The sequence below is a fragment of the Manacus candei genome, unplaced genomic scaffold, assembly GCF_025592945.1.
Source record: "Manacus candei isolate 608988 ecotype Guabito, Panama unplaced genomic scaffold, ASM2559294v1 h1tg000065l, whole genome shotgun sequence".
Taxonomy (NCBI): domain Eukaryota; kingdom Metazoa; phylum Chordata; class Aves; order Passeriformes; family Pipridae; genus Manacus; species Manacus candei.
The window spans coordinates 11,554,520-11,570,685 of NW_026138113.1; the positions used below are offsets into that span (position 1 = coordinate 11,554,520).

The 16,166-nt window shown below is 40.5% G+C and overlaps 1 protein-coding gene across 3 annotated transcripts in view; it reads right to left on the minus strand.

Annotated features, from left to right (window-relative positions):
• PEPD (peptidase D) overlaps positions 1–16,166 on the minus strand; it is a 139,914-nt gene that overhangs the window by 57,414 nt on the left and 66,334 nt on the right. For all 3 annotated transcript variants that reach the window (XM_051805987.1, XM_051805988.1, XM_051805989.1), the window contains exon 10: positions 3,286–3,354. In XM_051805987.1, the coding sequence (XP_051661947.1) occupies positions 3,286–3,354 (69 nt within the window). The remainder of the gene's footprint in view (positions 1–3,285; positions 3,355–16,166) is intronic.

The following is a 16,166-nucleotide window of genomic DNA, read 5'->3' on the forward strand; positions in this document are numbered from 1 at the left end:
AAGGTCTGGCATTAGAGTGCCAAGCTGGGGATTAAGATGAAGTGCTGTGAGGAGGTGAGGATCACTGGCAGCTCTGCTGACTTCCTTTTGGTCAGCAAAACCACCACAGGGGTGGTGGCAGGGGTGCCAGAGCTTGCCTTCAGGCAGCCAACCTGGAAAACCTTCCAAGAGGTTTCTGTCTATCAATTTTTATTCCCTTAATGATTTGCCTCTAACTGGTGCCCAAGATGTGTTTGTTACAGAAAGAATTGCAGGAGGCAGCGGAAAAGCTGCAAATTAACACCACCGAGAATGCAAACTGTAGGAAGAGATTCCCATTACCCCAAAGATACATTTTAGATCAGAAAGCACCCTGCAAACAAATTATTAGAAGAAGGAGAAGGAATGTCAGCAATATTTTAAGAACAGGACTATGCTGAGCATCAAGCATTACAAAAAGTGCAGCTATTAGCTCTACATAAAGAACATCCAATGAAAAACCAACAGACCATTAACTAAAACCACAAACTACTTCCACCATGATTTAAATCATCATAGAACCAATCCAGAAGGAAGCCCTTCTCTCTACTTTTTCATCTAAGACACAAAATCTTACCAAGTCGTACTGAAATGAAAGAAAGAAAAAGAGATTCAGTAAGTATCCTGATCTTACCCAAAAAGCTTCACTTACGGCGACCCTCAGATAGAGAAAGGCATTCTACTGCACAGTGTTATTCCCAATCACTGGTATCATCTGATGAGAGCTGTCATCTGCCCAGAGACATCTGTCAAGAAGACCTGGACAAGTCTGAGCTGCTGCAGTACCAAGTAGCAGCTGACCACGGCTTCTGTGGTGGTTGTTGAGATATTGATGCCTCCACCTCCACCCAACTCCAGCTGGAATCTCTGGTTCCCAGTGGATGCCATACACCACAGTGTCACCAGGACACACTGTGAATGGATTACCTTTGTCTTCCCATTTGCAAAAATGGTTACTTGGTACCCCAAGACACTGCAATGAATAATTCATTAACCTTTGAACACTACTTGGAAGTCAACACTTGGTAGATGAGTGCTAAATATATCCAAGTATTCTTATCAAATGCCCCATTCTCCTTTAATTGCACTTGAGTGATGTCTGTGCTTCAAACCACTCCCAAGATGACAGTGTGAAAATATCACCAACTACAGGACTAACCTGGCTGGGTGATACCCTGTAACACTAAACAATGTGTGTGATTATTCTGAAAATAATAGTGAATACATAAAGCACATGTCCTTTTACTATCTCCTCCAGAATATAACACTAGACAGGGACAGCAACAAATGCAGTCATCAGGTGACAGGTGATTTATTTCTGCACAGAAATATTGTATTGATTACTCTAGGTTTCCATCTTAGTGAGTATCTTTTTTAAAATGTGAATAACAAACTTCTACGTAAAAGATTATTCTCCTCTGTGGAAATTATTATCAGGCCTGTAATCTCAGAAGGAAAGATCCTGTCAAAATATGCCAGTTTTAAGTGTTCAGGAAAATACAAAACTCGGCATGAATAAAATAAAACATGACTACTCAAAAATCCTAATTGCAAAAGCTATTTTTAGTTGTAAATGTAGTTAAGTGGAATATTTACAATGCATGACATTTTCATGGTAATAAAAAATGTCTATTATTTCTGCCATTATTATGTTAATTGAATTCATTCATTTATTAGGATCTAGCTTAAAACTGCTAATATTCATTCTTACTTCCTCACTCAGAGTCAGAATACAAAAATTCACAGACAAAGGTCTTCATGTTCCACCTCATGTAATTTTCTTTTTTTAATCAAGTTTGTCTGCACTTTTAATTCTAGTGGCAGGATGCAATGCCAGCTCCCAGCTACAACAGACTCACAATATTGTTTGGATCTTGCATTCCATTCTCTGTTTTAAATCCTCCAGTGGTTCAGAGGCAGCTCTAACACCACTCCCCTGCCCTGCTCAGCCCCTCCAGCGTGGTGGGACAGGACACCCAGGAAGCTCCTGTCATCACCCACTTCTCAACTACTGTTGGAGCTTTTCTGCTCCTGGGCTCCCTGAGCCATGTAATGCAAGTCCTGAATTTGTCAGTCCTGTGGAGAGTTAGTCTGTTCCCAGGGTCACAGGGACCTACCACACAGCATATTTTGGACATTTCTATAGGTTCAGCAAAGTGACCATAGGCTTTGACCATGTAGCACCTAAACCAGACCCCTCAGCACAGGTTCTGATCCACTCTAAGTGAATGTGAGGTCATTAAGGCTGTGAAAAATCATACCATCCCCACCTGTGGCAACAGCACAGAGATGGAGTCTCATTTCAGTGGGATGTAATTCTCAAGTTATATGATGGTACTTAAACCAGGAAACTTTTCTGACAATTTAGATACACAATTTCCATAAGACTGGTCATGCTCCTACCACAATTTTGCATGTAAATTGGAAAATTGCATTTACAAATAAGCAACTGAATAAACAGCAGAAAGAAGTGAAGGTGCTAATTGTCCTTATTATCTCCACAGCAATATAGCATTATTGACTTTAATGTAAAAATTACCTTTTGTAAGTGTATGTGACTTCAGTGCAGGGTAAATGTTTCTCAGCAGCAGGAGAATGACAAGTGGAACATATATACCAACATATATGCTTCATCTAACTCTCATATATCTCTGATTAGATTAATTCCACTAAGTAAGATTAATCTCTGCACAAAGCACACAGCTGTTCTTCAGCATGTACCCTACACTGTTCTCTTGTGTATTTCTACAACTGCAGGGAGAACTTTTATACTACTTTCCTAAATACACTAACCTTCAACACTAGCTATTCAGCAAGAGAAAGAGAGCAAAAAATTTCCACATTCCAAAGAGATTATTTTAATTGTACCTTAACCTTTGAGACAAAGAATTTTGAGAATTATATTAAATACTTAAGGTGTATTTCAAAGAAAGTATTTTTGAGCAGCACAGAGTAGCTCTAAAGCCCTTCTCCGTAACCCTATTTAATAAAAAAGCCAATTGCAGCACAGATGTGAGCATAAACATGATCTTGGCAGCAGCAGCAGTCACTGGGGAATCTCTTGAGTGCAGCAGAATCTATGACCAAGTTCTTTCTTTAAGAGACAGTGCCATCCACTTCTCTTTGGCTTTTCCAGTGGAAACAGGTCAGAACCCACGCTGGTGGCACTTGCAAACACATCCCATGCCTAACAGGAACAATTTTTCAAATATCCAGTGGGACACTGACCCCACAGACTGCCCAGCTCAGTGGCAGGCACCGACCTACCTGCCGCAGATGCAGGTGTAGGAGGTGTGGCGCATCCCTCCCCGCGTGTAGCAGTAGTGCTGGAACAGGCTGCCAAGACAGAAAGGCAGTAATTAATGATTTGTGCAAAATCACCACAAGACAGGGAGAAAAGCGAGCCCTGCTGGAGTCCAGCTGGGTTGGTGTAAATCCCCAGCTCCCCAGCGAGGCTCTCTGTCAGCTGAACACTCCTATTCCCCCCCACCCAGAGCTCAGCAGTCCTGCAGAGCAGCACAGGATTTCCACAGAGCCATTAAGCAACTCTGCAACACAGAAGAGGGGCTCAAGTGCAGCTCAGTAACTCCAAATGGCAACTGCTTTCCATAGCAACTCCATGCAGAAAGGGAAATTACTGTTGGCAAAGGGGAGTTCACCTGACCACAGAATGAACAGGATGGTAACAGTTAAAATGCTGAAGCTGGCCAAACCCTCCGAAGTGGAATTGAAAAAACCACTTCTTGCTGTATTTCAGGTACACAATCACATCTGTGATCCTTGTTTTCAACTCCTGCTGCCTTCAGTCCGTGGCATGTAGATTTAGGAGAAGTGAAGTCCAACCAGCCCCTCACTGGGGAAGGAGCTTGCCAGACAGGACAAAGCTCTTCAAAATAATTTCAGCAAAAGCCCTCTCAATTTTACCACCTCACAGATACCTTCTGCTGAAAGTTGAATTAATATTTCCAAAGCCTGAACTGCTTCTGACTATGCTGTTCACCCTCCTCCCCAGACAAGCCAGCAGAGCTGTCCTGTTATGTAAACCCAAGTCCTTTCCACCAGTGTCACAGGCCATGCTGGAATGGATGGTCTCATGTTTTCTTGTCTGTAGCACAACAGAGAAAACACAAGACTACTCGATTTCAGGTTGTGGTACCCAAATACCTCTATGGTCTTCCCCTGTCCAAAAAGGGGGGAAAAATTAACACAGATTCAATCCCAAGAGCAAGAAGATAATGTGGTAACATTAGGCTGAGTCTGCTCAGCTTATAAAGAAGAGTACAACACAGCACTGCCATCCTGCTGGAGGAGCTGTTTGGCCTTAAAAAGCATTAAAACATTTTCATCTTCACTGTCAAAGTCCCCTTCACATGAGGGCAGATGTGCCCAAAGCACAATTAATATAGGATTAGGTGCTTTAAGAGCTAAGCATGTATCATGGATCCTTCTATTCTTTTTGAAATATCCTCTAGTTACAATCCAATTCCCTTTAATAATACTGAATGCATTTCAAAACCTCATTTCTTGTAAAACTGAAATCATTTCATTAACACAGAGTGATAATGGTGCCATTCAAAGAATAGAGATGTTGTGATTTTGTCCTTCTGCAGCAGAAATCCACAGAACACAATTCAAATTCAAAGGATATTAAAGGCATTACATGCTTGTAAATCCAAACTGGATTTTAAAATGACACAAAATGACAGTATTTAAAGAGAAACAAAACAAAACATACAAGATAACCACACAGGAAAAAAGAAAAGCCTCCATTCAGAGACTCAGTAGGGAGATGCTGTTTACAGGATCTCTTTTCTGCTCAAAACACTGTGGTTTACAAGGCAGAAATAGTAGGTTTGTTTTGCCCCAGAAATGAATAATGGCAAGGAGTAGGTCAAATGCCAGAGAACTTAAGTGTAAACTCTGACATGGTGAGAGCACAGCAGAGATATCACTAAATTGAGCTAATGAAATTTATCACCTCAACTGTCATTTGGTCTGACACAGACATTTTTTCACAAAAATGGACATTTTATATGGAAACATTTGCTTGCAAGCAAGGTCTACTCTGTAAGACACGACACCATGTACAAAGATTTTGCACAATAATTATACTGTTATATATATGTATGTATAAGAAGCAACTTTTAGTGTATTTTAAAGACCCTTCACTTTAAATGATTGAATAAGCTGTGTCCTCTAAACAGCAACTTTCAGTAACCTTCTAAAGAGCTTTAAAAATGAAATAATGAAGGCTGTAAACATCTTTCCATCATCAGTGATGCAGGATAGCAGGGTTTATTTTTCCATATGACAACTGATCACATATTCATGGCTGCAATTAATATGAAACTATGCAGCTGAGTAATAGTATTCACCTTTTGCAGCACTCCCCCATTAGCAGTAAAAAGCAGCAAGTAAATTAAGACATGCTTCGTATAACCCAGCTGTTGCCTGAACTTTGTTTCTGTTTTCTAAAAAAGAAACCTGATTGTTTCATCAAACATTATGGACTTCCTTTTAAGAGTAAGAAAGAAGCAGTTATTTAAGAGACTGAACTGGTGATAGCACAGCTTTGCCAGGTGATGAGTCTTCTGCTAGTAAAACCACTCACATTACTTTTTTGAATTTACTTTTTTTGGGGTATGACTCATTACAAACGTTCATGCAGCTGAAATAAAAAAAAACCAACATTTCCATTAGAGTGAGCCAACATCCTTGTATAATATGGCATAGACAAGTGAAGGCTTGGGTATCTCTTTCGTGGCAAATGCTGGCTTTTCAAAGCTGAAAAGTGTATATATAGAACTAGAGAAGGTGCCAGCATTTCGTAGTTAAAGCCCTGGTTCCACTGAAGTTAATGAAGATTCTGCCACTGGACTTCATCACACCAGGATTACACTGACTCCACTCTGTAAGAACCTTTATCTGAAAGTGCAACACAAAAGTATAAAGTCTGAAACAGCTGGATGGAATATAATTCAATCTGTCTCTCCACAGGCATTGCAAATATTGCATCTTGAGCTTTGCCTGGTCCTTTTGATTGGAGGGTATGTGTCTTCAGTCAGTTTTATGTTGGTGCTGGATGCTTTTGGGTGAGCTTTTAATGCAACCAACAGAGACACAGAAGTTAGCACCTCTTTCTCTCCTTTTTTCCCTGGGTTTCAAAGCTCCCTGTCATGCTTTGTGTAGTGTTTCTCCAGAGGGTGTATGTGTTATTTACCATGCACATGGGGCCTCGGTGGTGTCCACAGACCAACCACTGGTGTGTTGGCTCTCAGATGCTACCTTTAAATGCAGACATTTGCTAGTGCTGCATGGGCCTTGCACTGCTTTTGACACATCCTGGGTTTGGTGCTTTTTCTTTTTGCCAAAAACTTCACTTTCTTTGACTGACAATACGTGCAGAATGAAGGTAGTTTTAAAGACCTCACTCTTTTTTTCCATTAACTTAAAAAAAGGCAAGCATTAGCCATCATCAGCTGGGGTAAATCTGACACAAGTGCACCTGCCCCAGCCTTGCAAATCCACCAAGGTACCAGACAGTGTTATCCCCTGCTCTGAGTCTCAACTGCCTCACTGACTACAGTGACCTGAGAGAAGTCCCCTTTCAGAAATAACTGGTTCTTCATCATCACAAATAACAGAACAAGTATATCCTTGCTATGCTTCAGATCTTCTGGAGCACTGCACACATCCAAACAAAATTCCTGAATGCTTAAAAAGCCTCAAGTTCAGAACAGCCCAAAAAGCCACTCAAGTAAAACCTTCTGTGAACAGTCTTTCTGACAAATTATCAAAAGCATTCTGACAATGATGCTTGTGTCTCATGATCATCCTTGGTCCAGTTTTTAGTGCTATCCAAAGCACACTGACAATGACAATCAGGTGTCTGCTATGAATGTAAAATAAGGTACCTTAATGCCAACAGCTTTCCTAACTTAAGTGAATTTGCAGAATAAAGGCACTTAAAGCAAGAGGGATAGAACTATCTGTAATGATTGCTCTCACATTTTTTGCTTATTTTCAGGTCTTCCTTGGCACCAGAATACAACATATCCATACACACTCAGCACTTTTATTTTTATTTCCCAAAAGATGTACACAAATAATCTCTAATCTTAATTCTTGTCATCAGCTCTTTTTGACTTATAACAAGTATTTATAAGAAAACCACATTTTGCATTTCTCAGCTATTCAATCCTGAAACCAAGACATCTCTAGATCAAAAAGATTTAAATTCTAAATAAAAATCCAATGGAGCATTTTAACCTATATCTTACAAAACAGGTAAGATCTGCAATTACAAAAAAAAGTAGCAAGTACGGAACTTAAGGGAGTTCTGGACAGAACCTGGAGGATTTTTTATACTTTCCTTTTTTTTTTTTTTTAATGGAATACAACTGGAAGATGTAGGTGAGTATCTATTAGTTAGTTATCTGTGCACTGAATTACTTTTGAATTACAACTAGACTGTGTCATTATGCTTTTGTATGGTGTAAATATGAAGTGTAGCCATGAGACAGGCTAAAATCCAAACCTTTGTTAAAGGGTTCATAGAAGGCCAAATATTCCAAAGCTGATCTCTGTTTATACCAGGACTAAAAGCCACTCTTTTGATCATCTGGACACACAAAAAAGCTATAAAGCCCAAATAACACAAAATTGCTAACCCACAGTAAATATAATTTGTCCACGATGCCTAAAGCATTTAAGATTAACATCAAACTAGGCTGGAAGAAACATGCTCAGAGAAAAGCAGAGAAGGTGTCACTAACATCCTATCAGTGAATGCAGGAGCAAAGTGAGCAGGGCTTCCCTTAATCCCACACTAGACATTGTGAGGTTCCTAAATACAGTGTATTTTTCTTTGTTAACCTACTTACTCTGGTAATATAATTTATTTTCCGTGGGCAACTAGATGCTTAAAGGCTTAGCCTATATAATCGTATTTTCATTTAGTTCACAACAGCACATTGCAGTATTGCCAAACAAGCCTGAAGTTGTTTTAATACAAAAACAAGCAAAAAAAAAAAAAAAGTCAGTACTTCGTTGCAAAAGGGTAAAGAAGGAGAGTGGAGAAGAGTAGGAGAAATAATCCAAGTATTAATTAACAAATGATGGATTACAAATTTGCAGCAGAACAAGAAAAATAGCACTACAAGCAGATGAGCAAAGTTATTCTGCATCTTGGAGACAACATAATTAATGATTTATGAAAGCAATGTTATTATTTAAGTGCTCTACATGACTGCAAATTGTTTAGAACACAACTTACAGACCCATGAACAACAGGAAACAAAAACACATATATGCACCAACTTCTCAAACTAACTGGTTGCACTACTTCTAATGAAACTTTTGGATTCAAACCACTGGCTGGGTTATTGTGCATGCTCAGGGAGCAGAGCTGCTGAAGCTTACTATCAACCAGAGACACTGAAAGTAACTGTACTTTGAAGCATCCCTATTGACAACTGTCCTAATTTCTATCATGCACAAGAAATAACGTGTTATTTTTTTTTAAATGTTGATCCTTCTGAATTCTAATGTCTAGATTCTGTTCTCATTTTTGCTGGTTTTTTTTTAAACTACGTTATTTTTCTTTATGTGCAGCAAACTCTACAAAATAATGGAATCTTAGAAGAGAACAATGTTATTTAAGTTCAGCAGGAATAGAAGAACTGTAATTTTGGCAAGCAGGTATGGTACAGGAAACTGGCAGCATATTAATGTGAATAGAACACAGAACATTTATGAAGAAAGGAAGAGCTGTGTAGAAGCAGCACAGAAGTAGGTGGGCTCACCTCTGTAATAAATAATTCCTGTTGGGACTTCTAAACATTACTTTGCTGTACTAAAATGGATGACAAGCCAAAGCTCAGGGCAGGAACCCCAAAATGCAGCTACACTTTCAGATACAAAACAACACAGATGGGAAGGAATATCATTCCTTCAGGAAACAAAGTCCACCAAGGTAAAGCCATTAATGCTTCCTGGAAACCAGAGACACAGTAACAGAAAGTCCATAAATAATACAAAACTCGGCACTGTCACATATGTCATATGTGATTTGCAATGACTGAAGGTAATTGATAATCTCAGTTCAAGAACAGAGAGTTTAGGTGAGGGGTAATTAGCATTTTAATTGTATAATTGGGAATTATAAATCACCTGTCATATGCAAAGAATAACTGAAGAGATTATATGACATTAGCTGATATTTCATCTTTTTGGCTAAGCTACACAGGGTGGTGAATTTGGACAATCTGGAATGGCATTTTCCTCACCCACACACAGGCACTTTCTTTTTGTTTTTTAATTTCTTCCTTTTAACTATTCCACAGGAAGAAAATTTTCCCCCACCAATTTGCAACCCCAGAATTTTTGAATAATTTTGGGGTCAGAGAACTGACTCAGTCAGTGACTGACTCTATGATACTGCAGTAGTTTAAGAATACCTGTGGAATGATCTCCCCTTCTCCCTCCCAGACAGACTGGTGTGTCTTCTAACCAGTCTGTTTGAGTTTAAATGCATTTTTTTTTTCAGTATGAGGAAAGTGCAAGAGCTTTCACAGATGTGGTTTTAAGGAAGTGCATATACCCACTCTCACTTGATTTGTCTTTCATCTGATTCTGTGCTCATGCAACATTACCTCACTCTGAAAATTCATCAAATTATGCATTTTCACAGAAGTTCAGCTAAGCCATTTCATTACAAATGTTCAAATGCAAACAATAATTATGTAAACCTATAACTCATACTCAGCTGCTGCTTTTCCAGAAGCTTGGCAAGACAATGGAATGGGTACCCTAGAGACAGCAGTTACCAGACTGCTCTGTAAATACAGCTGTTCAGTAAGGCAACCTTTAAATTAACATTCAAGAAGCCTTTAAGAAAGTCTTCAAGCATGGTTGTCAAATTATTATTTTGCTGAAACTCTTTTAAACTCTACTCAGAAAAGTCACCTATTGTTTGTCAAAATTGTTTGACTCATCAGCATAAAACCCAGCTGATTTGTGGATTCAAATATTATGACTATTAAGCTATTGAAATCCTTAACTATCAATCCAGCTGAAATACAGTTAGTGTTTCACAGAAATTAAGCTGATTAAGATAGTCATAACACAAAGGTTTAATATAAAGGTTTCATGTCAATTCTGACAGACTTGCAAGCCAAGGTCTACCTCTCTTTCTGTTTTTCCCGTGTGCAGAAGCTCAGTGGCAGGAGGTGTGTGCTCTCTCAGCAGAGGACACACCTCTTCCAGAGCTGCTCAGTCTGTCAAGGGGCTGTGACAAGAACACAAACAAGGTTTACCCAAAGGATTGCACCAGAGCTCCAGCCGGTCCAAGAAGCAGGAACTGATGGAAAAGCCTGACTAGTACAGGAGATTGCCATGACTGGGATCCCAGCCATGGTTAGACCATTGCAAGGAGTGAAGCTGAACTGACTGAGAGGCTGGAGAGCAGAGCCGGGAAAGGGCCCTGGGGGTCCTGGTGGTGCCAGTTGTCCCTGGGTCAGCAGTGCCCTGGCAGCCAGGAGGGACATCCCTGTCCTGGGGCACCAGGGAGGGGATTGTCCCACTCTGCTCTGCCCTGGGGCGGCCTCACCTCAACATTGGGGCAGTTTGGGGGGACACAATGGAGGGAAGGGATTGAGCCACTGGAGAGTGTCCAAAGGAGGGACACGGAGATGGGGAAGGGCCTTGATTGGAAGCTGTGTGAGGACACTGAGGGCACTTGGTGTGTTCAGCTGGAGCAGAGGAGACTGAGGGGAGACCTCAGTGCAGTTCCAATTCCTGGGCAGGGGCAGAGGAGGGGCAGGGACTGAGCTCTGCTCTGGGGGGACCAGGGACAGACCCAGGGAATGGCTGGAGCTGTGTCAGGGCAGGCTCAGGTTGGATCTCAGCCAAAGGTTCTTCCCCCAGAGGCTGGTTGGGCACTGCCCAGGCTCCCCAGGGCAGTGGGCACAGCCCCAAGGCTGCCAGAGCTGCAGGAGGGTTTGGCTGATCCTCTGGGGCACAGGGGGTGACTCTGGGGATGGGCCTGTGCAGGGCTGAGGACTGGACTCAGTGATCCTTGAGGATCCCTTCCGACTCAGCACAGTCTGGGATTCTGTGGTAACAGAGCACCAGACCCTGTGGGCAGCTCTGGAAGCTGCTGCCACAGCAAGGGAGACAGTTCCCTTCAGCTGCTCTCCAGCTGCGGGCTCAGCACTGGCACCAGGAGCACAGAGCACGCCCTTTAGGGTGTGAACTTCTCCTCCTACACTGTGACAACATCACATCACCTTCCCAACACTCCTGCTCTTGCCTCTGCCAGTCTGGCCCTGCCCTGTGGTTTTACAGAAGTAGTGGGGGCTCCTCCTGCACTGCTCCTCTACAGCAATGAGGAAACTATAAACCCTTGAATACAGGATTTATTTTCATCCATTTGCCAAAGCAGAAGGATTTTTAAAGGAGTTTTCAATCTCCACCAAATACATAAATGGAAAATGGATCTCACTGCTGCATTACAAAGGAATGATCATTAAAAAGAGTCTCTGTTTTAATTCTTCACCAATTCCAACAACCACTTGGAGTCTCATCCATTACCAACAAGGCAGAACTAAGTTCTGCACTGGTCTACATTTCATATTTAATCTAATATTACGGAAAGAGATGGCACGAATTTTTCTTAGACTCATTGCTCCATCTCCAGCTCTAATAATTCTAGATCATAACTGGCATATTTTAAATTAAATTTTTTGTAGTTTAAACCTATTTATCAACAGCTAATTAATGAGGTCTAAATCCTTTGATGACAGAATGATTAAACTGCATTTTAACTAATCCATCTTTAATTAAAATGCTGCCAGCAAACCATTTCTGGATGTGTAAAAAGGACACATTTATAGATGCTCACTCTTTAACTATGCATTATGTAAAGCCAATAATTAGAAGAACTCATGATTTCAATTATATTTTAATTACTGTTACATATAAAACATGCTTTAATAGATGTAATGCAATACATTTTCTTTCTTTACAACCCACTAATCATTCCTATTGGGGTGACAACCAAATAAAAGAAAGTTTAATATATGCGATAGTACTGGAATCTTTCTTTAGCTTTGAGCCAATTCTCTCTCCATTTCTTCTTTGCAGCAGAAAGGTACTTAATTATCTCCAAACCTAAACCACAAATGAATCCCTATAAATCCCAGTTAAAACTCTAAAAGGAGATTAGTAGTAACTGACCATAATAAAGAGAAATGCTTTATCTTTATTATTGCACTTGCATGTCTTCGAGTTTCTTCAGCTCAAAGCACAAGGCCACTAAAAACCTGCTAGTTAGGAAAAAATAGAAAGTGGCATCTTACCAATTTTCCTATTTCATTCCTTTATCATTTCAGGAAACTGCACAAGCCAAGAGATGCTTTGGTTATTGGAGGAGCCATGAATTTTCATTTTATTAGGGTATCCCCTTGCCTCCATCTGGGAGGGGAGGGTGGTGAATGAACATCATGTGCTGACTGCAGCCAGCAACCCATTAACTGCATTAATGGGAGGCTGAGACTTATAAATACAATAGTTTTAAAAGTTTAGCTGTTTTTTACTATGGCTAAGTCAGTTTTCAATGCAAATATGGAACTATGGAACAAATTATTTCTTTCTAAATCACAGAGTATAGACAGTTGATCAGGAACACTCGATATCCTGCAGCAATTCAACATTTAAAATTGCCAGCTATTACAATAGATTTTGTTTTCCTAAGACAAACTAAAATGTGATAAATTACAGTTATTAAAGAAATTTCTAAGCTCTGCATGTTCTAAGTAGTTATACATCACTGTAAATTCAGTTTTAAGGCTTCACTGCTTTCAGTGATCTGAATCTGACATGAGGAAACCAATGAGTTTATAGGAGAAGTCTGTTTGCCCATTAAATTGTACTTTACAAATATTCCAAAAGGTATATTACGTTATTTCTACTGACTCAGATATATTAAATTTCATTTTCATACATTAGTTTCTCCTGTTTGGATATATTAATGAAATTGCTGGTATTTCAGTTTTATTTCAAGTTTTCTCTAAAAATATTTAGCATTTAACACACTGTGATAGTTGTTTTCACCACATGCATCCATCAGGAAGCCACTGAACATACAAATACTGAAATAACCACACAACAAGACTTAAGCTGCTGCCTAGTTTGGTTTACATAAATGCTCTAATTTCCCTTTCTGTCTATTCCTGCTTATAGAGCAAGCTCTTGGGGGCAGGAAATACATTTTACTACCTTATAAAGTGCACTGTCCATTTATACTCTGAAGAAATAACAAGAACAACAGCTCATTATGAGGAGTATATGATCTGTATCTCCTTGAAAGAGCATGTGTGGAAAGGTCATTTGGAATATATTTGTACTCATACTTAACAAGGACAAATGCTGATGTAGCAATGAGCTTGATCAAGGTTTATCGAGAACATTCCCTACTTTTTAAAAGATGGCAGTAGATCTAACTTGGGAAAAAAACCCACCTCAGACTTATTATGTCTGGTACCTGATTGCTGTTGCACCACGTCAGGAATCCTGTAGTGCCAACACAAGTGACCATCAGACAACCAGGGCTGTATCACCTCCTGTGAGCTGCTCTCCCAGCCACAGCACTGGCTTTCCTGTCCCTCAGGATGCCTTGGCAGTACTGAGGCCAAGGACAAATATGTTCAAGGGCTGCACACACAGTAATATCAAACAAGAAGAAATATTCAAGAAGAAGAAATATTTCAGTGTTAGAAGCACTGGGGAAGGACAGTTATAAGGCCAATCCCAGAAACAGCATTCTGACAGAAGCTAATCAGATATATATTGACAGCTTGTCTTACTTTCAATTTAATTTACTGGTTCATCTAAATGAACCAGCAGCTGCTTTTGTTTAAAGATGGCACTTTGGCCACTAAATGCTATCATTTCCTTCTCAGTCTACAGAGACTGGCTACCAGAGCAAGGACACAGAAGGAAATGCCAGCTGGCCACCTGCTTTCATGCTGAGCCAGTCTAGCACACTGGAAAGGGAGAGATGACTAACATCCTCCTGGGAGGATACTTTCTTGGAGGAGGCTCATGCCAGACAATTCTACTTCCCAGAATTCAGAACCCTGCAACCCTGCCTGGATCTCCCACACGCTTCCTGGAGTAACGCAGTGCATTGCTGCTTCCCTACCACAGAACATGCAACTAAATATAGAAAAGCTGGTTAAGTATTTCAGAATCTTCTAGTTAACTCCACAACACTCTCCAAACTTTTCTTAAGATTGCATTTTCCCCATTCCCAGAAGCTTCGAGTAAGATGGTGTGTTTGGTTGGGTCTGCTCTCAGATACTGTGTTGTCAAAAAGAAAAGTTTCCTTGGCTTGTACAGATAAATAACAGATCAGAGGTGTCCTTCTCTAATCCTTCTGACCATGTTTCAAGGGTCCTGGTCACATAAAATGAGTGAATAGCTGCCCAGAGGACTACACCATTTACCACAAATTACTTCTTTATGGAAGAATCAATTTTATAGTCTCCTGAATTTCAAACACTTGCCTCTTCAATCCACTGGAATTACTCTTTTGAGAGCCAAGCCTGAGAGATGATTCCAAGGATCTATTCTTGGGGCTGTGAACTATCGGTTGTAAAAATCTAGAGAGGACTTACAAGTCTTTGAAAAGGACTCTGAGTAAAGAAAATATGTATCAACACTTTACCATTATATGGCTAAAGGTGTCCAGACTAATCTGTTGAGTTTCCAACAATCTTCTGCCCCAACAGACCAGAAAGCTAAATTCAAGTCAATCTGATACAACAGGACCAGAAAGTGTTTTCAAGAGATGTCCCCCCTCATGCTGTCCTGGAAGCCCCAACACACATGGTCTTCTGCTCATCATGGGGAATTTTGCAAAGCTAAACTCATGAGAATAAAGCTTTAAAAACATATTAACTAATTCCAACTCCTAAGAAGACAGTGTGCAACTTGCAAAACAAATACCTCTGCAAGACCTGGGGAGCAAAACGAAATGCATTCAGCAGAGATGATTCCAACAGCTCTTAAGCTGAGGAATAAATCCATAATGCTGATTGTGATTCCCTTAGTCCATGTTCCAGAGTACAAATCATCATCTGGGTGAAAGGGAAGAGAAAGAACACCCTCAATAGAACTTTCAACAATTCTGGCTGTCACGAAAGGCTTGATAAATCCACTTGCCTGCTCATGAGTGACACACAGAAAATTGCCCAGCTCAGTGCTCATCAGTTTCTGGAGATCTACTGCTTTTGTTAGAAAGAATTAAAACTGTAAGGATTAGAAAGATAATATCAACCAACTATAAATGAGCCTAACATTTCACTGCACGTCTCAGACTCTAAGGATGTTTCAGTCACTCCACTCCTGGCATCGCAGAGCCTCCACTACCAGCAAATAAAACAAGAATTACAGTCCTTGGCTAACAGTATAATATTTAGATCTGTCAGGAGAATGAAAGAAGAAGTTTTGTCCTAATGCCACATGTCTACTTAAGGCTTGAAACTGTTTATGTCAAGATGTGAAACTGCCTAGCAGAGTCCTGTCTGTCGGGAGACACACACAAGCTCTTGCACCAAAATGACATAATCTATTCTCTTTATGCACAAGATTTGTTACCCACCACCCCTGGCTCCTTCTCCCAACAGGAAGATGAAGGCACACAGAAAAACAGGGGAACACGCAGAGGCAGGACTGAAGGACCACACCTCCCAGACTGAACCCCACAAGGTCTTCTGTGCTTCCTGCTGGGGAAGCTGCACAAGAAATCACATCCCCAGAGATGCTGGGAAAAGATCTACACAGTCACAGTGCCTTAAAGTGTGTCCCAGAGTTTAATGCCACGTCCAAGTAGCAATGGATTGATCCACTCAAATTCTCTACACTTATTTCTTGTCTTGTAAATCTCTACAACAGGCATGTGAGTGGCTCCAACAGGTCATCCAGGATGCCTACAAGCCATAGGCACTAGTTCTGCCAGGAATATTAAAAAAATGCCTAAACCACACCATGATTCAGCTGGCACTTGTCTTTTCACTAGCACACTGTACCTTTCATCACCTCTGGAGGAGCCTACATGCAGAAGAGGTAAACATCTTTCACTGTGT